General features: G+C 39.0%; 1 protein-coding gene across 1 annotated transcript in view; it reads right to left on the bottom strand.

The window, feature by feature from the left end:
• DNAJC1 (DnaJ heat shock protein family (Hsp40) member C1) overlaps window positions 1-24,770 on the bottom strand; it is a 114,606-nt gene extending 89,836 nt beyond the window's left edge. The window contains exon 1 of the mRNA XM_052804086.1: window positions 24,511-24,770. Within this exon, the coding sequence (XP_052660046.1) occupies window positions 24,511-24,663 (153 nt within the window). The 5' untranslated portion in view covers window positions 24,664-24,770. The remainder of the gene's footprint in view (window positions 1-24,510) is intronic.
• Between the last annotated feature and the right edge of the window lie 389 nt (window positions 24,771-25,159).

The following is a 25,159-nucleotide window of genomic DNA, read 5'->3' on the forward strand; positions in this document are numbered from 1 at the left end:
CATAAAATGGATTATTCCTTAAAGCAATAAAAGTGTAACGTTTCTGAGAGATATGCAAAGTAGACTGGTATCCACACAGAACTAAAAGCCAGCATATGCAATATCATTTTAGAAGGGCAGGGAGAAATCAGTAAACCAAGTGCATCAGTTAGGAAAGGGAAGGAGACTGCATGTAGCACAAAGCAGATGAGTCCAGGTGTAGACGGACAGTTCTGAAACACACAGTCCAGGCAACTGATTCTCTCACAGGAAAGTGTATGTTTTGTCTCAAAAGACCCAGAAGTATTTACCAAGCACTTTCTGCAAGGCATATGTATTTTTACCATCTAAGACAAAGAACAACAAGACCCAGCACCTTGCAAAATCTCTCAAGTATAATGAAAGTAATGAGATTCTAAAAATAATGGCAGCCACACAAGAAACTGGCTAAGCATTTTAATTACCAATTCTGCTATGGTACAACAAAGTTCTGCCTTAATAATTGAGTAGAACTTCTGTACACATGGGTTCTCCAGAAGCACAAATGGAGATGTCTACTTTCAGACCACAAATGACTGCAACCATTCTTTATCCAAATTACTTGGAATCTTGCTGAAATACAATTTGTGAGGCACATTTTCAGAAGTTATAAATAATCCAGAACTGTTTTGCTTATGGGAATGGCATTGCTAGCATTTATCAATACAAGACATACTTGCAAGATGTACTTGCAATACTTTTGTATCACCTTTATCTCATTTTATCACCACATTTAATGTAAAATATTTGTCTAAGAATTAAAAAGCCTTATATACCCTGGAAGACAAACTCCATCAAGCTGAATAAATCTGAATAATCCAAGTCTTTTCTTAAAGAAAGAAAAAAAAAAAAAGAACAAGAATCTAAGTATTTGTAGTTGTATTTTTGAAACAATATTTCATGTATATTTGATGTCGTTTTCCTGCACTATGTAAAAATAAAATAATAACTTAAAATATAGAACTATACTATTCCCACATGGGGCAATCAGAATTTGCATGCAATTAAAAACAGTTTTAAAGATTAAAATTCCAACTCCTCAAGTTTCCAGGAATCCTCAGACTCATGCATGTATTTACATGGGAGTCAAATGTAACTGCTGCCTGAACACTGCTAGAATTATGCTCCCAAATAAACTGACAGGCACACTAAGTTTTTATTCAATAATATTTATAGATCTAGAGTCAGACTTAAATATCCATGAACTGAAAAATTACGGGCATCTTTACAAGCAAGACAACTTTACATATGGAGAACAGTTTATCTTACCCAAGAAAACCTTTCTGTTTATATTGATCTAGAGTTGCATGAAAGAGCCTTGTTTATAAAGGATTCTTAGCATAGCAAGCGTTCCATGAAAAACTGAAATGAGGAAAATTTCCATAATCATCTTAATTTAGATGGACTTTACACACAACACATAGGTTATAATCTATATGCATACATACTTTATGTAATGTTCCTTCACCTGAAAGACTTTAACAAGTCTTCACTACCACCTGCCTCTTTTCAACTAATAATGTTAGATAAGACCAAGCAGGGATCTAGGGGAGAGAAACTCTCAAAAATGAGAAACAACAACAGGAAACTGGGATATGGTCCACCAAGATACAATTATAATTAGTTTCCATATTTCTATATCAATATTTGTACAAAAAAAGTGAAAAGAAAAATATTTTTAAAAGACTACAAGTCAAGAATATTTGTTCAGTTAATCGTTATTATTAACATAAGGTACAAACAAAACCATACATAAGAAGTAAAAAAGCTTTAGTGATAAAACAACAAAAAAGGAAATTTTTTTTTTTCTTTCTTTACTGAATGATCTCCAGAAATCTTTAATTGGGTATGAAATTTAGGTGAATATCCAATAAGGGCACACAAACAAAAAACTTGCTGCTCACTGCATTAATGAGTTGCAACACAATGCAATTCAAATTCTGAAAGGCTCTTTTATGGCAAAATAAAACAAAAACATGAAGAGTTAATTCTATGAGCAATTTTAAGTTCTTCATACTTATTTATTCTGCTCTCACTAAACATTACAACAAGAAATGTGAATCATTACACAGTTTTATATGATCAGTTCTATCAGCTTTTCTTCTATGATTCTATGACTTTAATAAAGTAAAATAAAATTGTTTAGAAGAACTCTCCACAGAAGGGAAACTTCTGATTATTTTCACTAATTCAGTAGTTTTAATTAGTGACTCTTCCATCACTATTAAAAAGTAAGCCAAGGTAAAAAATGAACTCCACAATAGTATCAAGTCTTCAATTCTGGTAGGGCATTTTTACATTTTTACTTTTAAATGACAAAGTTATGTATTGCCTACATATACAGAATTAATTTTTTGTTCAAAACACACATCAGTAGTGAATCCAGGAACATTCAAGGAAATTTACTCAATATATTGGTTGCTAATTTGTGCGATTTTATGCCTTTTCCAAGAATTCACTTGTTTCTTCAACCCAAACAGGAAGTAACCATTTGAGATTTGCTCCACAGTCAAGGATAAATAAGAATGCCATCAACATTTTTGTAATGCCATCAAAGAAACTCAAAGTTTTAATGATAAAGTTAATATAAAGATATAATTAAGAGACAATTTCAGCGCAAAAGTGACCCCAAGTGTTAACACAGTAAAAGAAAAAAGCCAAAGGATTTTTAAAAGATCCATATGAATTTGCTGACTAACAGAGACGAAACCTAGAAATTGAGACCTTTACTATCATCTGCAACTCTTAACCAGATAAGGAGAAATAAAAACAACACATTGCTTCTGGGGAATTGCTACTACTGCTCTGATTAATATAGAAACTATTTAGTACAAACTAGTTACCCTCCAGGAAGTGAGAGTTACATTACACCCACAGCCTTTTTTTTTCCCCCTCTTTTATAAAAAGTGATTTCTTGAACACAAGGTTTAACAATTGTATGCAGTCATATAACATAAATCCCTGAATGAATAAATTGCCCAGCAGCTAGATAAGTTTTCATCTTGGGTAAAAAAAAAAAAAACAAGAACAAAAACAAAACAAAACAAAAAAACCCCAAAACAAACAAACAAAAAAAACCAGACAAACCAACCAGGTTTTTTTTAAAGTTACATTTGCTAAAATTCTCAGCAATCACCTAGAAGAATAAAATGTATTTTGCACAAATATATGTATTCTTCCCATATCTGATTTTTGGCAATTATGCTGTTCAGCCTGGCAAGCAAACAGAGCAAGATTAACACTAACTTCCTAAAACAAATTGATTTCATGTTCCAAATGCCATGATAATTTTCTTTGTACCTTTCAAATTCCTTTAAATCAAATAGTAGCAGCTGGAAAAGCTTGCACTAGGTTCTCTTAAAATTGTATTGCACCACAGTAGCTAAGATTTTCCACTGACATTAAAATAAATGCCGCCAACCCATATCACGTAATGAAGTAAAATTTCATTGTTTTCTAACAAACCTTACTCAAAACAGCATTGACAGGAAACTCATTTCAATACCATTTTATGCCACACAACAAACTAATGCCATAGATGAAATGCTACAACCTCACACGGGCATTTCCAGCAAATAAGCCTCCACTGGCTAAAACGATCATTCTAAATACTGCAATATCTTCAACTCTTGTCTTCTAACCCTTTCTTTTTACCACTAGACAGAATACATATTTGATACTTATTTGATAAGATAAACTTGAATTTTGCCCAATAAGTATGCTCTGGCTGCCATTATATTAAACCAGCAACAGCAATCTGTCAATTAGGCTAACAGATGCCAGCTAATACTGGAAAGAATACGCTTAAATGCTTTTTAAAAATAAGAATGGCATCTGAAACCAAAGTAAATATTTGATAACTCCAGTAAATTTCACTTCTTTTCAACTGTGAGTTTATGTAGTACTGCCTGTTGTAGAACTATTATAGAATAATGTTACTAATGATCAAGATATTTAATAATTATGGAAACTTACAATTTGCTTTTTTGATATTTTCTAAAATTAGTAACAGGCTGTATATTCACAAAACTTAGCAAGCCAAGTTCTTTATTTAGTATTCAATCAAAAAATATAACTGCAAAACATTAGCTGTGTGTATTTTTAACAAACAAGTTCAATCAAGTTGCTTGCTATCATCTGCATGGATGTTTTTGATACTCATTCAAAATCACTTACATGTCAAAGACACTGCATGAAATTGAAACCTTTACTAATGCTAAGGTTTGACCCAGGATCCAAAATAAATCTGCATGTACAGACCCTTGTACCTACACAAAGCACCAATTACTTCAAATAAGGTTTTGTCTGTGCACTAGAGTCCACCCATGTGGAGCCAATTACTATAGCAGGGCCATTATATGGTTCATTTCCCCATACCAGCTTGGCAAGAGGTGTACATGGGTGTAGGAAGTGCAAAAGAACCTTCACTAATAAAGTGCCTCAAACACACGTCTGTGCATTGTAATATTTAATGTTACAACAAACGCTTCTTCACTGGGACTAGACCATGCAAAACAACAAATACTGCAGGGCAGTTTCCAATTTGAACAGTATTTTTCAAGTTTCTCTTTTTATCCCACCAGTAAAATCCAATTATCTTTTTCTAAAAAAGCTTGAATAATTATGCTGATCCTTAATCTACGTTGCACATTTCTAACAATACCTGAGAATTCCTAAGAATGTTGAGATGCTGTAGGATTTGAACAGAAGGTATGAGAAAAATGCCAGAATTCCATGCTTTTCAAGAAGTATAGTATGTTTATAATAGCAGAAGCACTGATATTACTTATTGATTATGTCTGGTATCATTCCATTCCTAAATGGGAAAGTTGTTGTTTGAAATAATTATTATAAATAGGAGCAAACCACTTGAGTATAAAACTCTCTCCCCCATTGGAAGTACTGAAGCTCCATCTAGAGGCTTTTCTTCCTCTACTGTCATTTGTGGTATATGTAATATCACCTAGAAATGTGAACAATATTAAATGTCAGAGGCTTCCTTTGTACCTCCTCTTTTGTTATTCATAATGGGTTCTTGCCCTGAACCTTTGCCTGGCAACACTAGCTCCTTCACTGCCATCAAGTGGTAAGAAACCATAACTGAACTTAAAAATGTAAAATCTCAATAATCAGATTAAATGATCAGTATAGTATAGAGACAACTACAAATACTGAATACTGAAAATCTTTATGGTTCTTTTCATTGAAGTTCTGGTATATCTACTCCAGAGCACTACGAAGCCTCACACAATAAATTCAGCAATGGTTTCAAATATCTTTTTGTAAGGTTCATTTTTACTTCAAATTGCACAGAATAAAAATCTACATCCATATTCCCCAACATTATATTTAGAACAAAAAGGTATCACAATAAAAGAATTTTTAAGCAGTAATATATGTAACGCTTAACACTTAAAAAATACTGAATTTGGCAGTTAGGAGGAATTCCATAACATAATTAGAATGAACAGCACAAACGTCTCCTCAGACTTAGTGTTGCCTATTGGCAGTATCTCAAAAGAAAGGGCGAAAGAGCAGCCCATCTCTTCAGCAGTGTCTAATGCAGCAAGTATGCAGCTATGTCAGTATCTCCTTTTGTGCTCCACAGCTGTAATCAACTGTGGACGTTTGTTGTGTCAGGAGAAGTCGTAATGCTCTACAATCAGAAGTGACCTACGGGGAAACAAGCACACAACACACCAAAAAACTGGGAGGGTTTATCTACATCAAATAAATAGGAAGAACTAATAAAGTAACAGCAGAATGGAGCCGGGCTGCAGGACCTTGATTACTTCAATTTCAATGTCTTGAGTGACTTATGGTACAACTATTCCCACAGTCACCCATCACTCCCATATACAATACTTCGAATTACAGAAACCCCACAAGGTCTTCACCATGACTAGGAATGCCTCTAAAATATACTTCCTAGCATACATACAGTGAAATTGCATTAACTGCTTCTATCTGCGTCTATCTGCTCTTCCATGCACACAATCTTATTTCACTATACTTTCTCTTCAGCAGTTATTCCAATTGGGTATTTTGCCCATGGCAGAACATAAAGTACTAAGACTTCTTGGTTGTTGTCCTGTTAGACAGAACAGTGACTAGTACATGCAATGGAGCTTAAGAATTCAAATTCTGTTACAGAAATTTAAAAATGGAAAAAGGAATAGTTATCAGATTAAAATTAACAGAAAAAATAATATTCTCTATACCAGAGATATTTTATGCCTTATCAATACTTCATTGGTAAGGAAAGAACTATAGAACTATTTCTATCAAATCCTGTGTCTACCGGTCTGCAGGTTAAATCTGCACTATGTTAAGTATTGGGTAGCCGCTTACCTACTTCTAACCTAGGAGAGCCAGCTCTCTGCTGAAAAGCAGGCTCACACAAAGCAGTCTGCTAAAACTTTGCCATTGGCAAAGCAACCTCCAGACAACCAAACTTTCCAGCTGGAAAAGGTCAGTCTGAAAGATCCAACTTCTGTGTTTGCTTGGCCTGGAACCCAGCCTGGTCATCCAAAGACACTTTGTTTCTAGACCAGCAATTTTCAAACACAGTTGTGAAAAATCGTCCTTCAAAATCATCATTGCTATAACACCTACATATTGAAATTGAGATCACATCAAATATTTGTTTGAGAATGACTTAAGAAAACCACAAATAATAAAAATATCTATTATGAAGCTTAGGACAATTATTTCTTCTGCAATGCTGGGAAAGGAAGAATAGGACTGATACTGACATGCAGAAGTAAAAATGGGTCTTCAAAAATTACACAAGTAAGAAGAGACCAAAAACTGAACAAAAAGGGCCTAGAGATCAGTGAACAAGCAAAGAAAAGAAAAAAAACAACACAAAAACCCAACAACAACAAAAGTATGTGAGGATTTTTTAAAAAGGCAAGAATAAAAAAAGGGAATATACAGAGGGACTGTAACATGCAGCCTAAAGCCACATGCAGCTTTAAGCTCAAGGCAACACTAACTGCCTGTTGCTTGGCAATTCAATCTCGAGGTCCAACTGAAAAGCCAAAACCTATTTTAGACAGTCATTTTAGTTACAGAAAGCATAGGGATTAGACAAAGAGGCTGTTCCTGAGGTAATTGAAATGTAAGTTAACCAGGGTGCATACAACCACTTTAGCTCCTGAGCTGAAAGAAAGGACTGAATTTATGATGAGCAGTGAAAGCCACGGTAAAATCTGATGGCAGGAGGAATACTTTTAAAAACAAACAAGCCAACCATACAACGAAGAGAAAAGATGACCTCCAGGATTGAAGATTGAGTGACAAACAGAAGTAGAAGACATTGGAGATTTAAAAAAAAAAAGAAAATCCTTAGTTTTTCTTCCCGAACATGATTACATATAGTTCAAGCTGATTGCAGATCTCTCAAAAGGATGTATCAAATACACTGATAAGAAAAAGTAACCAGAGAAAGGGCGTTTTAAAAGTTACAGATATCCCTGTATAGTATCCCTGATTGATAACAATAGTTCTTAATGAGGGGACAAAAAAAGGAAAAACAGGAATCGGAAGACAAAGTACAGTATATACTCGAGCAGGACAGAGAAGACTGTCAGGCTCTTCACTCTTTCAGCCTATGAAAATTAGAACAGCAAAAAAATCTAGCACAAAAGCCATGGAAAGTGTCATCAAAGAAGAGAGAATAGTTATTAGCTCCAGGAGCTGCATGGACAACCACTGTGAACTGCAATGCAGAAGGTTCCTAAGAAGTATTTACAAAGCCCTAACAATACTCAAGCATCACAGTCAGCTCAGCAATTCTCAGCTGTGGCCACCAGGGACCCTATATACTGCCCTCATTAAAGAAAAACACTCAGTGCAGTCCCAGCAACAATGCTGTCTTAGTGGGAGAGAAAAAAAAAAAAAAAAAAAAAAAAAGCTTTAGGCATAGCAAAGAACAAGAAGCCATTTAGGTAACTGTCTTGTTCTCCATCATTATTCTAGGACTGACAGTTTGAAGACAGGGATTTGGGGGGGGGGGGGGGGGGGGGGAATCTCCATGATGCCCAGTTTGCTAATAGCTAGTGAAAACTGTAAACCTGTTGCCAAATATTAATCTAGAAAATGAAGCCCTGATAGGTAGGTCTAAACAGATCTGCTGTGAAGCCTGGAGAGGAGTGGAGAGATGAAGAAAACAAAAAAAATCAGCATAGGTCATTCATTTTGAGGATTTGTTTGCATCTTTTCCAGGTAAACGAAATAATGAAGAGCAACTAAAACAAAATACACAGGAAGTCTACGGCAAGTTTCTGCTTCCTCTTTTGGGCCACAGGTCATATTCTAGTAGTAGCTGGAAGGAAACCTGCCTTTGCCCTCCTTTGTCAAGATGGGAATATCACTAGGACTCTAGAAGGAAGGCTATAGCCTAGAGATTAAAGATCAACTCATCCAACACATTGTCAGGACCTGGCTTTGTCAGAAAATGGGGTAGGCTTTCATACTTTATCCAAATAAAACTACCAAGGTCCAACTTAAAAACAAACAAACAAAAATATCGAAGAACAGCATAATAAGCAAGATGCAACTTAAAATGTCATCAAAAGATCAGCAACAATTCTTTTGAAGATTGGCTCCTTTCCTTTGGCTATATTAGCAACGGCAGTACCTTTTCCAGATTACTGATGTTTGAAACAAAACACAATTTCAGAACATTTATACCAGAGCACATGCAGTAATTTTTGCTAAAATCACCAATTCAATATTTACCCTAAAAATTTAATACAAAAGAGCTCGAGCCTGTTAGGCAATTATCAAGACTGACCATAAGAAACTTCCCTGGAGTAACCTGCCATTTCAAGCACAAGCTGGCTCCACTAGATTCTCTTGCTTTCTTTCCTCTCGCCATTCTGTTAGGACTCAGCAAAGTGCTATCCCACACCGTAACTCACTTAGTCGAGTGATAGATCTTACACTAGTATAACTCATCTAGAGTATTTTTTCACCTCTTGTAATGATGTTTTTCTTCAACCAAGTCATTACAAGACACGTCCTTGTGAAAGAGAGTCCTGTTTTCAAGGTGCCTACTGCCAGTGTATGAATCTGTTACTACCGATGCTCGATAGATCCCAGAGCACAAGCATTGGGCTGAGAGTCAGAACAGCATGTTCTAGACTGAACAATTACCTCAAATACTATTACCATAGCCTAGCACAGAAATTAGCAACTTGCATATTAATTTAGTCACACAAAACCCCAGCAAATATTAGGGAGTGGGGGAATTAACTAATTCCCACATTTCACAACACACTGGTTTTCTTTCATGTTTTATTCTTGGGGTATCTGAGAAATTATGTCCTTCAGGGAGTCTTTCCTTCTTCTTTTGACCATCGCTTCAGGACTCATACCATCTCATCTTTAAATGGCATACTGGTCTCATTACATAACAGGACAAAAGGCCAAGTTTTTACCATGAAAGTTTAAATCTTATTTTCCAGCTTTGCCAACTTATACCAGATACCATCCCTTTAGGCATTCTTACCTTCATGCCCAAATCAGTTAAAAGAAATTTGGGGGGGGGGGGGGGGGGTTGTGCATGCTTTTTTTTTTTATCCGCTCAGCCCTTACCAGCGGAGAGTCTAAAAGGCACCTCTGCTTGAGCAAGCTACCCCTTAAGAATAACCAAAATAATTATCTTACTAAATCGTCCTGCAAATCTGATACTCGGGTGAAGAATGGCAATGCCTGCAATATATGTACTTCTTTAAGGCTTGCAGCCAAACAGTCTGGGACTCCACAAGCAACCCTTGTGCAAGTTGGGAAGGGTGTTGGGTTTTATGCTAATAGCAAGTTCTTCTTCTGCAGCTGGAATGGGAAATACTCTGTACATTTATCTTAGCTGGACTGCAAAATATTGAATACCTGATCAAGACACAATTCTATCTTGACTGAGGAATCAATTTCAGAAACCATCCCAGTCCAGTACTGTCTTTGCTGGCCATAGTATCAATCTGATCACGTCTAACCAGCTGTCATGTAAGGCTCTCATATCTCATGACAGCAGACAGGATAACCAATACCCTGATAATAATGGGATACCGTTAATTCAATGACAGTGTCTTCAAGTTAATCTGTTAGAAAAGAGCACAGAAGCTACAGGAATGCATCTTAGATATTTCAGAAGTGAAGAAACTCACTTTTTACAGCCTTCTGCTTTCTTTAGGTCACAAATTTAAGAAGATACCATGCCCTTGTTAACAGTTCTCTAAATACCAGACAAGTTTTCTTAAAAAAAAAAAAAAAAGGCAGTGTTTAAGCAGCATTTATATTCACAAACACATTTACAAGAGAAGTCAACATTCTGCAATGCAAAATGGCAAACTATGCAAAAGCACTTTTTAAACAAAGTGTCCCAATTTATTTTCTAGACTTCAAATACTACAAAATAAATGAAAACACGTTTTGTGCTGAAAACTTTAAAACATCATGGTTTAAAATAGGAAGTGTAATATCAAGATTAAAGTTCTCTATTGTTACGGTATGATTTTTACTTCAAGTGCATTTCTCAAACTCTATCCCTTTTATGGGGAGAATATAGTATTACCTAAACATTTTGGATTTAAATACAGTCTAATCAAACTTACATCTTCAGAGACTGATAGAATTAAACATTATGGTTTTTACGCAAAAATCAAGATAAAGCTAAGACGTGATAAAAATCAGCTGCAACACTAAATATTGTCTAATTGCACCTATATATTGCAATTTGCTGTCACACTATGACAAATCGGAGCCTACATGGGACAATCCTAGGTCCAACTGTTAAGGTAGCTCAGAATAGGAAATATTCACCACCACCACCTCTCCTATGAAATTATCCATCTGAACTCTGCACCCAATACATCATACCTACAAAACTAGACTTCCCAGAAAATGAAGTCTGATTTGATCTTTCATTACCCCATACTTTTTTCTAGTTGCTGTTTCTTTGGGTTCTAAAACTTGATTTCTCAGTGCATCACTTCAGATATGTAGATGTTAGCGAAGAGCCAAAGTCTACCCTAAATTCACATCTCTTGATGTTAGTCAAGGCACATGCACTGCATGGAAGCAACGGGTAGGATTAGATACAGGGTTTAATTACTTTAGATAGTATCTAGAAGTATGAGTTTATCAGGTCCCTGAACAACAAACAGATCAACTCTAGCAGAAAAAGAAAATTGATTGTACACTAAAGAACTAAAGCCTTGCAATTCAATACATTTTATTCAATACAACTTTTAGCTTTAATATGTTCACTCAAAGTTCCTGAATTTCAAACAAGTTCCCTGCTACAAAATTTATTTTGGCAAGTTTCTACCTTTTAAAAACTTCTAGAAGTGAGGGCATTTCATAAAACCGTTATGTCTTTCTCCTCACAGTATTAGCATTCGATAGAAAACACAAGATTTGACATTTTCATAGTGATTTATATAACTGAAACAAAGCAATACCAAAATCTTGCTTAAACCAATAGGAATGAGCAAAGACATTGCTAGTAAGTAGTACCATCAAAATTAGGATAACTAGAGTAAAATAATCTCATTGTTTCCAAAACAATAAACTTAAATACATCACAGTAAGAACTTTGCTGGGGAATTAATAAATCCACAAAATTACTATGGTATAAAGGAACCATAAGTCAAAAGGGGGGGGGACGACACAACGGACACAAACCAACTCTGCTTAGTCTTAACTCTAGTAGTAATACAAACCCAAGTCCTCCATTTTACCTTCTGAAAAGAGAACTATTGTCCAAGACTGAGATGTTACAGAGCTAACGCTAGTTACTAAAGCAAAGTGACCAGAAGCAGATTATATATTCCTGAACTCCTTCTGGATATCTCAGTTAGAGGCCTAAGCTCCTATAAAATGTGCTTAATCATACATCTGTAGCAGTTAGTAGAACAGGAAAACTGTGTAACAGCAGCTATTCTTCTTTCTAATTAATGATCAATAACTACAATAGCAACATGGTGGATTTTGCGCCAGTTCCAGTAGAATTCGTGGAATGTATAGCTAAAAACCCATGTTGACTACTTCTTTCTAACTTATTAATATGGACTTCTGTATTTGTCCAAGCAAACTAGAGTGGCAATTTATTTGATTTTCAAAACCTTTTTATTTCTTTAAATGTAATCAAAACCAGGATGCTAGCTACAGCCTGCTTGATGATGAAAGTATCAAAAGTTTCATTCAGGAATAAAGCTACAGCCGTGCAATTTAATAATTCATTTAATCAGTCTTTTCTGTTGGAAATGTTCAAGAGATTCCCACACCAACACATTCTTTGCAGTAGACAGGTCAAGAGAAATTAATTCAACTTGAAATAAATATACAGACACATTACTCCAAATGGATAAATTCAATGCTAAGAAGTCACCAGGACCATGGCTTTCACCTGAGATTGCTGAATCAAATTCACATACAAAGCTGCAGACCTGCAGGTGAGGAAGTTAACCCAGTACTGCAAAAAACTGCCAGCAGGGACTGGGCAGGCTGCTAATGTGATTCCCATCCACACAAAAAAACCAGAAGAGATCCTGGGCATTGCAGACCAGAAAGTTTGTCATCCATCCTTACTAAAGGCAGTAGGGACTATAAAAATAACGTCACTGCAGGCAGGGATAAACGTGGTCTCTTGGACAAGATGCTGCATGGCTTCTGCAAAGAGAAACCCTGCCTCACCAACCCAGCTAAGTCATTGGTGTGCATCAGTGAGGACAGAGAGAGGAGGTCCAGCAGACACAGTACAGTCCAATTTTGAAAAAGCTTCTGGCTAGGTTCCACACCAAAGGTTATCAAAGAAATTAACTTGCCACAGGATGGGAGGAGAGAGTCTTACAAATAGAAAATTAGTGAACAGGATACAAAAAGCAAGGTTTAATGGCCAATTTTCAAGGCAAAGAATAGACAGCTGAAAGGTCTCCTGCTGTGGGATTGGTGCTGGGATTGGCTTTATTCAGCACTTCCAATGACAACCTGAAGAGCAGAGCATGCAGTGAAATCTCACAGTTCATAGGTAACACTATACGTTTTGGGTAGATACCAGACACTAGCGAGGGAATGCCAAACCAAGTGATGTGACAAAAAAAATGAGAGAGAAGATTCAGTGTAGGTAAGATTGTTGCCTTAAACTAAACCATGCCTACACAGAGCAGAGCTTGGAGCTGGTAACTAAAAATCATTAAGTGATCCAAGACACATTGCTAACAGTTCTCCAAACCCACTGTACAGCACCAGCTGACTGAAAGGCACCACCAGGAATGCATATTTTAACATTACTGATCAAAAACTGTGGAGGCCAAGAGGTACAGGGGGCAAATGGACCGCAAAACATGGCTAGGTTCACATGCTCTCCCCAAGTAACACCATCTATTGCCACTGGCTTTATTATTTTTATTTAAGAAAAGTACAGGGGTTATACAGAAGTATATAAATAAAAAGAAACCAGGGTGGAAACCAGTGAGAACACATTGACAGCATCCAGCACTCCTTGAAGGCATCCAAGGAGCTTGTGGGTGACTTGGAGAGGTGCCCTAACTGGAGACCAAGACAACCAGGGAGTGGAAACAGGCCCTCACAGGCACTGGGATCCATTGCTTGAGACACAATACAAGACTATTATTAAACAGTTGCAATCAAGACAAGGCAAGGGTGTTTAGTATTCTCAATTGCAAGTAACATTTAAAAAAAAAAAAATCACATTATTTCTTAACTGATACCTATTTATGCAAAAAATAAATCCTCTTCAGAAGCCATGCTGCATGACACGACTCAGGAAAAGATAACAAATTAAAAAGAAATCAGAAGTAGGTATCTCCAGTGACCAAAAGAGTATCTACCTGTACAGAGACAATGATCAAAAGAATATATAACTACATGGAGATAGATAGTGATTTTCAACCAATGAATCACAGGGCCCTGGAAATCAGTAAGCTACTGATCTACTTCAGCTATTGTCTTTAAATCTAAGTTCACTAACTAGTGGTCCACAACTCCACCAGAAAATTAAGGTGTCTATAAATCATATACTTACCTTTCTTACCTACAAATGGATAAGTGTGTGAAAGGCATAAATCATCATGACTGAGGAAATTAGTTAGTCAGTAACTCATTGATAGGTTAGTGTCTATCTGTCCAGCAGAGGATTCCCCCCTCCCCGCAAATTAGCACAGCTTTCTGGTTAAGCTCCTAGTATTACTCAAACAGAAAACACAAAGACCAAAAAGATTTACTAAATGGACTACTGGTGCATTCCAGCATGGGAGCTCTGTACTATATAACTAAACATGAATGTAAGTCAGTTATACCTGATCTTTAAATATAGTACATAAGTTTTGTACAAAAGAGGTTTTTTCTTTCACCACTGTAAGTTGCAAGAAACAACTGGCTGATACCCTCAATCTGTATTTCAACTGCTGAAATACTACTCTCAACAGATACAGTCCAACATTCTAATTCACTGCTTTGTTTTGAATGTTGCTGGGTTAGCTTGTAATGTTGAAAAGCTACCGAAGGAGAAATAGAAAGAGGAAAACATTCAGTAGAACAGAAACTACAAACCACACAGGTTACAAATTTACAGAAGAAGAAATACTTTCTATTCAACAGATAAGTAGACTCAGGTTGGAAAACAAGTTTATTTCAAATATTTAATCAACTGAAAGAAGTGCTTGCATTGAATAAGACTTCCTTTCCATTGAATAAGATTTTAAATAATTCCTAGTAGGAAATGGGAAGAGGCTTCCATATAGGATGAAATTTTACACTTTTTTTCCTACTGTAACATTGTAGTAGCCACTGTTAAGACACAACATCCAGTAAAGCAATTACTAATATGATTGTAAACTGTCACAAAATTAAATGGCATACAGCTCTTCTACTCTCCCATCACAGCATTTATACCCCATAAAAGAACACTATAGGAATCATTGACTACGAAATGGTGATTATTAAATATAAAAGCTACTCTAAATCAGTTCAAAATTTAATAAAACATTGACCAATCAGACTACAGAATCATTCGCAATATTTTCAAGGGTAGGTAAAAACAATTATTGCCCTTAAAGGAGAAGCTATTCACCCCAAATCAGTGCAGTAAGGCTACTTCACAGCTTTCTCATGTCCTCATCAGCACTGAATGCTTCCTTCAACAAGCAAAAGCACTTTACAGTGTTGGAGACAGCAGCATTTCAGAATGACAGCCCATGTATAAAAGCAAGACTCCCCTAGTTCTTCCTTCTGTCTTTAGTCAGAGAAAGACTGCAGAGTGACTTTATTTCAACAGCTCCTATGCACCTTCTGGTTTTCTCCACAAGTTTTCCAGATTAACACTGAGAAGGAAGAATTTCTGATCTTGCAGAGATGAAAGACTGCTTATGAATTTTCTTCTCTTCTCAATCCACCGCTCGTTCGTTTGACATCAGGAAGAACAGTTTGTAAGGTCAGCAAGCCAGGTCATTTAAGAAATTTGCACTTAAGTGATCCATCAGATGAGAGCCCAGTAATACACAATCCTGCTTTAAAGTGTTACATTCAAACTGTGTTATTGTTTGCATAACTGTAACATACACCACATGTATAACACATTGCCACGTACATAAGATTGTTTACAAATCACTTTTATACAGAGCTAGTAACATCCAAACAAGGCTGATGGACAAACGAACGAGAAGCAAAAGAGACACAGAAACCCCAAATCTCCTCATAATTGAGGGCAAAACAACAATTTTAGGCTGCAGGGGGGTGGGGTGGGGGGAATTACTACTGTTTAAGAACCCAAAATTGAGAGAAACAAAAGTTTTAAACAGGCACAGCATATGGCTAAGCAAAAGCACAAACACTAACAAGCAAATCAAAAGCAAAACTGCAGATTTTCATATACCGCATTAATTTCTTTAGCCCACCAGGATGCTGTGGAAAACCAAAACATTTCAGATATACATTAGTTTCCTCCTTTTATTAATTTTAATATCAGACCTATTCTTATAGATGAAAAACCCTTTGTTATCGCTTATACTCTCATTCTTAACTAGCTCAGCTGCACAACAGCACCACAGGCTCTTTCTTACTGGCTCTGCTGAGAACACAAGGAACACCAACCCAACTAGGGAACATTTTATATGCTGAATTTTCATTTTATTTTTTAAATTTTACCAAGTACTTAAAGTTAAAATAGCACCTAGATACCTCCAAATGTCTCCCTTAAAGCTACAGTCTTCTCTAGATCTGATTAGAAAACCATGTTAATCTTAATTGTAAAATGACTCTAGATCGAGCATAAAAGGTTTATCCTTCAAGAGAAGGAAATTAAGGCTGCCTCTAAGATTTTTCTTTACACAACTTTACAGACAAACATGACGATCACAATCCACAGCAGTCAAGTTGTAAATGACTTGCTCGTGGGCTTTTTACTAAACTGTATGTTAGATTAATTATGTGGCTGTTTTAGATACCAACATAGGCACATACACGAGAACTTCGGCAAAGAAGATGAATTTGAAACAAGCATAAAACATACAGCCTTGTGTAAGCACCAGAGACCACCAGCACAGGTTACCTACCATTCCTCACCAATAAATTGGTCACTCCCTTCAATGAATTACAGGTCAAACACAGAACTTCTAGGAAGAAAAATAGCCCATTTTTTATTTCTGCAATTTGAAGATCAAGCTGTTATGGATACATCCTTAGAGGATTAATGAGGTGGTAAGTATAGGGAGGAAGAGCTGAAACATTATTGCTGCTGCAGACAGGAAAAAAAAAAAAATTCAAGACTACTTGTTTTATCCTTTTCACAGCACTTTGTATACTGTTAGTTCTCTCGGGTTCCCAAACACAGCAGTTTCCTATTGCTATATGTCCTTTTACACAGCAAGAAAGAAGAAAAATATAATCTGAAAGAAATCAGGGAAGTATTATATGAATGAATTGTCAGGAAGAATTAACAGTAAGTGTCTTTAAAACTACTTACAATAGTAGATTCTGAAATACTTTTGTGTCTTTAAGAAAGGAGCCAATGACAAAAGCAAAAAAACCCTGGATTCCCTTGGACAACTTCCAAGCAGAATTTTAATAGGAAACAATAAAAAAAAAATTTTTTTTATGGAAAACACAAGTTTTACAAGTCTAGATGCCTTAATCATTTTTAAATGCAGCAACTGTGAACAAAAACATCAGAGAACATTAGGTATACATAATACATGTCAGGGCACTTACAAAATGGATTACATTATGTATCAGCAGCTTACCTGGAAGTTCAGCACTGTTGAAAAAAAGCAAAAACAACACACACACATGAACACCCCTATCCTGCACCATCCTCAGTTACAAATCTGAGCAGTTATCATCAGTGCTTCTCTGTGGTAACTCTTGTGAGCAACTAGACTACTATATAGTTTGGAACAACTTTGTTCTATAGGATCCAAGTGAATAATCTCAACAACGACTTCGTACAATTTTAATGTATGCAGAATTTCCAGAACTGCTGGAAGTCTCACTTCCATGTATAAGTAACAGACTCAAATAGGAAGTTTAAAACCATGAAGGGTTACAGAATTATGTCTCAATAACATACCAAGAAAAAACACACAATTACTTTTATGGAATGAACTGAGATTACAGCTAAAGCCACTAGAAACAAACCTGGATTTTCTAATGCTATTTTTGTTTGAAATAGTGCAATGGAGTCTATTACTGCCTCAATGTTGATAGTGTATTTGGGGGCTTTGGGGGTTCTTTTTTGGCTATCACTGCCATAACAGGAGCAAATTCTTAAAGTAAAAAAAAAACAATTTTGAAGAACGCCTGCCTCATCTATCACTTAAAAGAAACGTACAGTTTCAGGAATTACCAAGATTCCTCACTGTCCAAATAAACGTCTGCTACCACTATCACCTAGTTGTGTATTACAGAAGTTAATTATTTTTGACAGTTTGGAGCAAGAAAGTTGAAACATATTTCATCTTTCCAGCTGAGAACTCTAATGTTGTGATTGGCAGTGCATTAAAATCTAATGCCTTCCAAAACTACTAGACCTGCTTAATATATATTTTGAACAAGAAGTAGAAAACAATCTTGCAACAGGCTTAGGGCATTAGACAAGACGTTCAATCACTAGCCCAAAAACTTTGATTCCTCAAAGATGAGTAACTGAGATATCAAGCTGCCACATGGCTCTGTGTCACTTCACGGCACAAGACTTTTGAAGGTCACACAGAATATCCTATTTGTCATGCAAAGACAAAATTATCTTACAAAACAAAGCAAGAAAAGCCTACAGCTGATAGTTTTGACACAGTCATCTGAAAAAGTGATGTCGTAATTGCATGCGTGTGAAGTTCTATCTCACTGGATCAAATATTTCCAAAGCTTGGAAGACTGAAGCAGTATTACCAACCTAGATTTTCTCTAAAACATTTGCAGATGATGCACACTCCACGATTTTAGTAACACTGCACCCACATATGTTAACCTTAAAAGACAGCAGGGAGAACAGCCTTAAGTGTTAGAAGAACAACCAAAATAAGTCTTTGGAGTGTGATGCAGCTTGTCACTGGGAAAGAGAAACAAACTGCTGAGTTTCTGGGCTATCCCTCCTTATTTCCCCTTCCTTGTCCTCCTTATGTGTACCTTGCCTGCCAGGGAAGACAGAAGGCCTGTATGGGTACAGGTAGGTTGCTCTTGCCAAGGACTTGAAAGCATTCCTTGAATAGATACAGCTCTCCCTCACATGCCTCTTCCCACTTGAGGGGACCACTCAGTGTACTCAAAGTTCCCCAAAAGCTCTACAGTAAAAATAACTTTATCTAGATTTTTTTTTTTTCTGGACAGTGACCCATTCAAAGCCAGAACTACGGCAGTACCAGACAATACAACACTGACAGCTTCAGAGACTGCCATTCTTTCTGAAAAATAGGTTACCAAATCTATGTCCAAGAACTTTATTTATATAACATATGAATTCACAGCTTTAGAACTGCAGTGATGTACGCACTACATGTCATCAGTCAATACACTTGCATAAAACAGACTACACAAAAACCTATTACTGAGAATTTTCTGAAGTCTCCCATAATGCCTCATAATACCATAAAAGCCACACAATTTGTCATGGAGCTCATTCCTGGTAAGGTTCTTACAGGGCAATGCCAAGAGGTAAAATTCAGCATCAGCCATTTCCTATAAACTATAGTCTTAAAGGTGCATCTGCCTCAATTTTTTAGTGCAGCTCAGGAGTGCACATGTAAAGCAAACTTCCTTACTGTACCCACTGACTGTGCATCATGAAGTGGTCCTGGAGTGGATGAACTGGATTCCTTTTGGATAGAATTGAATATTAAGATGTAAAACCAGGAGCACAAACAGCACACTTCAACACAAACACGCATTGAGTCCATGTAACCAGCCTGCAATTAGTTAAAAAAAAAAAAAAAAAATCCCTGAAATGCAAACAGAATGGACACCAATTCCTCAGCACCAAACATTGCGTTTTACAGACACAACGCTGTCAGACCCTGCTACTTGCCAAGGTACACACAGCTCCTCTGTTCCAGTGCTCTTGAAAGGAGCCTATTAGCCCAGTACATCCAGCTCATCTAGAGGGGTCGTGGCTTCCTGCAGCCAAAGAAATCTGACTCCTTGGTTTTCAAGTCTTGCACTTTCTTGGAGTTGCTAACATACCAGTGTCTCACAGGCTGCAGGACCAAAATTAGGTTCTGTATGTGCAGTTCTGACTTTGTGCTGCAGCATCATCTAGCAAACCCATCGTCTAGCAATTACATGGATACAATGCTCTTAGTTCTCTACAGTAAAGCCACATGAATGGATTAGACCCTGGTTCAAAATAAATCTCATGTGCCACAAAGAAGGCATAAGCCAATGCTGAAGAAAATAATTCTCTCAACATTTTTGGGGTGTCGTATATTTATCCATAGTGTTGGCCAGCAAGCCCCACCCACATGTTAACTCTCTCTGAGGAATTTGAGTTCCCAGGGCCTCTTCTACTACCTCAAAGGGCACTTAGAGTAACTTTCTGTGTTTGCTTTCATACACTGCACAGGCCTAGCAGAACTTTCAATACAAACCTGTTCCCTTATCTGATTACCAGTAGAAGCCAAAGCCTTATTCAGAAATGCCTTGGTCCTAACTGATACATAACTTACTGCTCTGCACTGGCCATTTCTAGCAACGCAGCTCACGCACTTTAACACATCTTCACATCAACATTTCCTAAAAGTTTCTTGATCAGATCCCTTGTATCCAAGAACTCTATCACAAAGTTTCAAAAGACATTCAGAGGCCTGTAGTGCCTTCCTTACTGCAAGCCAAAAAGAGTAGAGGAGCAGGTAATTCCCTTGAAGCCATATAAACAGTTATAATCAAAAGCATATTTTGGCAAGGAGGTTCAGCTGATGCCAAGTTGATTCACACAGAGCATATCGTATTTATGCAGGTATCAGCTATTGAAAGCTGTAAAAGACAATAAAATTAACTTGATCAGTTCGTTTGTCCACCATACAAGCTTGTAGCTCCCCAGATCTTCCTGGAATTTTTCCAAAAAGTTGACATCACATTTGCATGTTGTCATTCTCAGGTAACAGGGTAGTTTTATTACTGAGACTGCATAGCCTCTGGTTTAATGCTGCTGCTTCATCTGAGTTTTTAGATTAATACTATTTGATCCTGATCCCCTTGTCAGTTTGAAACTGGCTATACTGAAATGATTACTGAAACAATTATTGCATCTGATCTGTCAAGAGTTTATGATTCTATTTTCTTCAGTAACCACTTGGGGGACACGGAAATGTAATCTTTTCTCAAGCCAAAGGTTATCTTATCTTCCCATTCTGCTAGGTCAAACTTCTTGAGAACAGCAATATTTTAAACGAGCCATTCAAGTCAATCACATCATCAATTTAAGAACCACCAAAGAAACAGGAAGGTAGAGCAATTCCCAAATTGTTCAGAACAGCAATAGTAACAACGTAACAATGCAAAACTTCTTCTATATGCTATGTTACCATTAGATCTGATGGATTAACAATAGATAGATTGTGTCCTTGTATAAAAATCAGATACTTCTTAATCTAGGTGCTCAGCCCTAACACTTGGGGGTTGAAAAGATGACCTCCAGAGATCCCTTCCAACCTCAACCATTCTGTAAGCACTTATAGATTTTTCAGCCAACCCCTCCTTGAAGCCAAGCACTAAGGAGAGTTATTCTAACAGTCAAGACAGTCACAGTCTTACTCTTCCTCTGTCATTCCACATTCACAACAAAAGTCACTTCCATTAGATCATCCTCTGTCTCAATCACTGATCTTGGAAAACACTACAGCAGCTTCTTGCTGGATAACAATTACCTGACAACACCAGGAGGCTTCCACAAGGCCCTTGAAAAGAAAAAATGCAAAACCCTTACTCCCACAAGCATACAGCAATGAAACAAAAAAAAATTGTAATTTCTGTCTAATCCCAGGGAAAAATCCAGCAGCCAGAGGCTTCATCAAAGCATGCTAGAGAGCTACAGGACTTTGCACAACACCTTCTGCACCTTGTCATTTGAGGTCAACATCAGCTTCTGACATCGCATAGAAGATTCAACAAGCAGCCGGTACCACAATTCTCTCACGAAAACCTAAGCTGCTTTAATGCCTTAAGGAAGCATTGGAGTCATTCCCTATATTTTTTCAAAACTCAAGATGACATGTTTAGAAAAAATCTGGCAGCCTTGATACACTACTGTTAAGAAACATGGCTGAGCATCCGTATCTCTGACGAAGAAGTTACATCCTGCATAAGGGAGAAGTACTCCCTCCCCCAGAATTACATAAAGGAAGAAGGGATTATCAGGACACGATACAAGGCAATGAACACCAAGAGGAATATGGAGGAGGAGAGGAGGGGAAAGCAAGCTTTGATGAATGAAAGATTATGAAGCAGTCCAAAGACATGGCCACAAAGGCTGTTGTCATACACACTGTCCCTCTTGTGCTAAAATGCCAAGAAAAACACCTGAGCACAGAGAATAAAACCACTAGCACCAGAACTACAAAAAGTTAACCACAGCATTCTACTCAAAGGCATCCCAACTAAAACAATAGTGACATACATAGTAACCAGTAAGCTCCATTAAACCATAGTTTTAAAAAATAGCAGAAAATCTGAAAAAACATGCAAACAGCACGTAGAGACATTATGGTAAAAGGCAGCTTTGTGTAAAGACATCCAAGGTAGGATACAACACACCTGAGATTTGCACACTTCCCTTGACCCCATTACAAGACCAGTTACCCTTCTCATACGGTAACTTAAACAGCTGCAGCTGCCTAGCGAGTCACTGCAAGTCAGAACGCTGCTTCAGTATCTTGTTTGAAGCTTCAGGTATAGGTCAGAGCTGGAGAACCAAGCAGCAGGAACAAAGGATACAGTATGGAAGAACCTGTAAACATATGCAGCCTCTTCCAGTGCTTAAAAATTTCTATTGAAGCTCAACTTCAACTTTGTATACTCTATTACTGTACTCACAGGTATATTCTGCTGCATGTGCGAAGCATCTAATGCTATTTACACTTCAAGTCTTGGCTATAACGACATTGTGAGTGACTAGCATTTACTTATAACTAACAAAACTTCATTTCATTTGTGTTGCACTTCCACCAACTTTTTCCCTGCTCAAACATTACAAGTGGTTCAAGTTCTTCATTAAGATTAGAAGTAGAGTAGAAGTGTGAACTAGCAGAATATTTGCTCGCTAAAGGTAATGTTATATTCTGCTAAGCATATTGCGCAAGGTACAGATTCAGCCCTAGAAAAAAGGATTGTGGAAGATATTAACAAAGGGTTGCATACTAGATCTGAACATCACTAATTGAAACAAACAAAGTTTTGTAACCCTACATTATCTAACACTAAAATTGCCTTTGAGGAATTAAAACCTAGATTTTTAGGCACATGAAAGTGAAACTTGAGTAGCAGTGTTTGCTGTGTTGTATATATGATGGTGTTCCATAGCATTTAACACCAGATGCTTAAGGAGGATTAAAAGAAAGAAAGAGATGAAACTGACTCAGAATCCCCCAACTATCACTAACAACCACAGCTACCAGTTTCCAAAAGAGGACCTTTACATATTGCAGACACCTTCCCTCTCTTTGTAGACACAGCCCTAATGAGATGCACCTGAAAATACAGCTATTATTCTCAAAACCTACAAGAACTATATCAGAATAAACTTTAAGGTTGTCAGGCAAGCCATTCGAATAGCAGGATCACTCACCAGAATGTAGAGATGCTAGGAGACAAACAAAGAACAAAATGTCTTTTGGGGTCTCTGGGTGAAATGACATATTATAGAGTTGCATATTTAATTACTGATGAGAATAATACTGACTGGAAAGAGAGATCAAGCAAGATCACACACACAGAGCATAGCATCTAGAGATAAGGAAGGCCATCAAGTGGGAGCCAGGCCAAGTGATACAAGTTGAAGATGCCAATTGGCAGTGAAACCAGCAACCACATCTAAAATATACACAAGAAACATGGGATGAAACTGTGCGGGACAGAAGTTCCTGTCTTGACTACACGTGCATGAAAGTTAACCGAAGGTGCATAATAAATGCTTTAAGATAATCTCAAGTGTTGCCTAGCAAACAGAGGTGAAAACCACACACAATAACCAAGATACATGGAAAGTAAACAAATATAACAATCTACAAGCCATTACCATGGCAAAGGGTCACAGTCTGCCACATGGCACGCGTGAGAGAAAACAGAAGCTGCAACACATGGCGATCCACGATCTTAAGCAGATAAGGAACCAGCAGATATGCAGAATGAGAGAGAGATGAGAAACAGCCATACCCAGGATATGTATGGGAAGTGGGAGAAGCCCACAAGCTACTTCTGTCTAGCCGTAGACGCATTTGGAGAAAAACAGATACATTCAGAAGAGCAACAGGCAGCAGGAACACACAAAGGTACAGTGGGGAGAGGAAGGGTTGATGTATGGTGGACCAGAGGGATGAAAGAAAGACAGAACGGCACTCCAAGGAGAGCAGAGCCCCTACAGAGCGAAGGAAGAGGCTGGGGAAGGGACAGGAGCCTTGCCCTGAGCCTCGGGAGCCGGGGGGGGGGGGGGGGGGGCAGCGGCGCGGACTGCAGCAGCAGAGCGGGGCAGTCGCAGTAGTGCCCGAGCAGGAGGTGGATGACAGCGCCAGGCCAGAAGGCAAGCGGCCGGCGGCATGCCCAGCGCCCGTCTGCCACGGGGGAGCGGCCGGGCGGCGGCAGCGCAGGCGGGGCGGGGGAGGGGGGGGAGCCGGGAGCCGGCCAGCCATGTTCGGCGGGGGCAGGGACGGCGGTGACAGCCGAGGCCCCCGCCCGCCGCGGGAAGGCAGCGGGGCAGGGGGCGGCGGGGGAGGCGCGCCTCGGGGCCCGCGCCGGGCGGGCGGCGGGGCCCGGTCCCTCGCTCACCTGCTGCACCCCCAGGAAGTCGTAGAAGTTCCGCGGCACCTCCTCCACCAGGTCGAAGAGCTCCAGGTCGCCGCTGTCCCAGGCGCGGGCGCGGGGCGCCAGCAGCGCCAGCAGCGCCAGGAGCGGCGGCAGCAGCCGGAGGCCGCGGCCCATGACCCCCGCCCCGGCGGCAGCGGTGGCGAGGACGTGGCCGGGGCGGCACCTCCGAGGCCGCGCACGCCCCGGCGGCGGCGGCTCCGCACTGAGGGGGAAGGAGGCAGGCCCGGCCCCGCCGGCGGCGAGTCCCACGGAGGGGGACGAGGGGAGGGGGGGGGGAGAAGAGCGCTCTCCGCCCGGCCAATAGCCGCCTCCGGAGGCCGTGACGTCGGGTATCCCGGCAACGGCTGGCGCTCGCGCAGTCGAGGGGCTGCGGGGGGGAAGGGCGAAGCAGAGTCGAGTCGCGGGGGGTGGGGCGCCCGCCGCCGGCCGGCCGGGCGCGCGAGGGAGCGGCAGCGGCAGCGGCGCGCGGGGCCCTGGCGCGAGCTCCCTCCGCGCGGCCGGCGGGGTTCGCGCGCCCGCACCGCGCCGCCTGCCGGACCTTCCCCCCCCCCTTCCTCCTCCTCCTCCTCTCCCCCACAGCCTGCCCGGCCGCGGCCGCCTCCGCCTCCTG

Source organism: Harpia harpyja, chromosome 1, assembly GCF_026419915.1.
Source record: "Harpia harpyja isolate bHarHar1 chromosome 1, bHarHar1 primary haplotype, whole genome shotgun sequence".
Lineage (NCBI taxonomy): Eukaryota > Metazoa > Chordata > Aves > Accipitriformes > Accipitridae > Harpia > Harpia harpyja.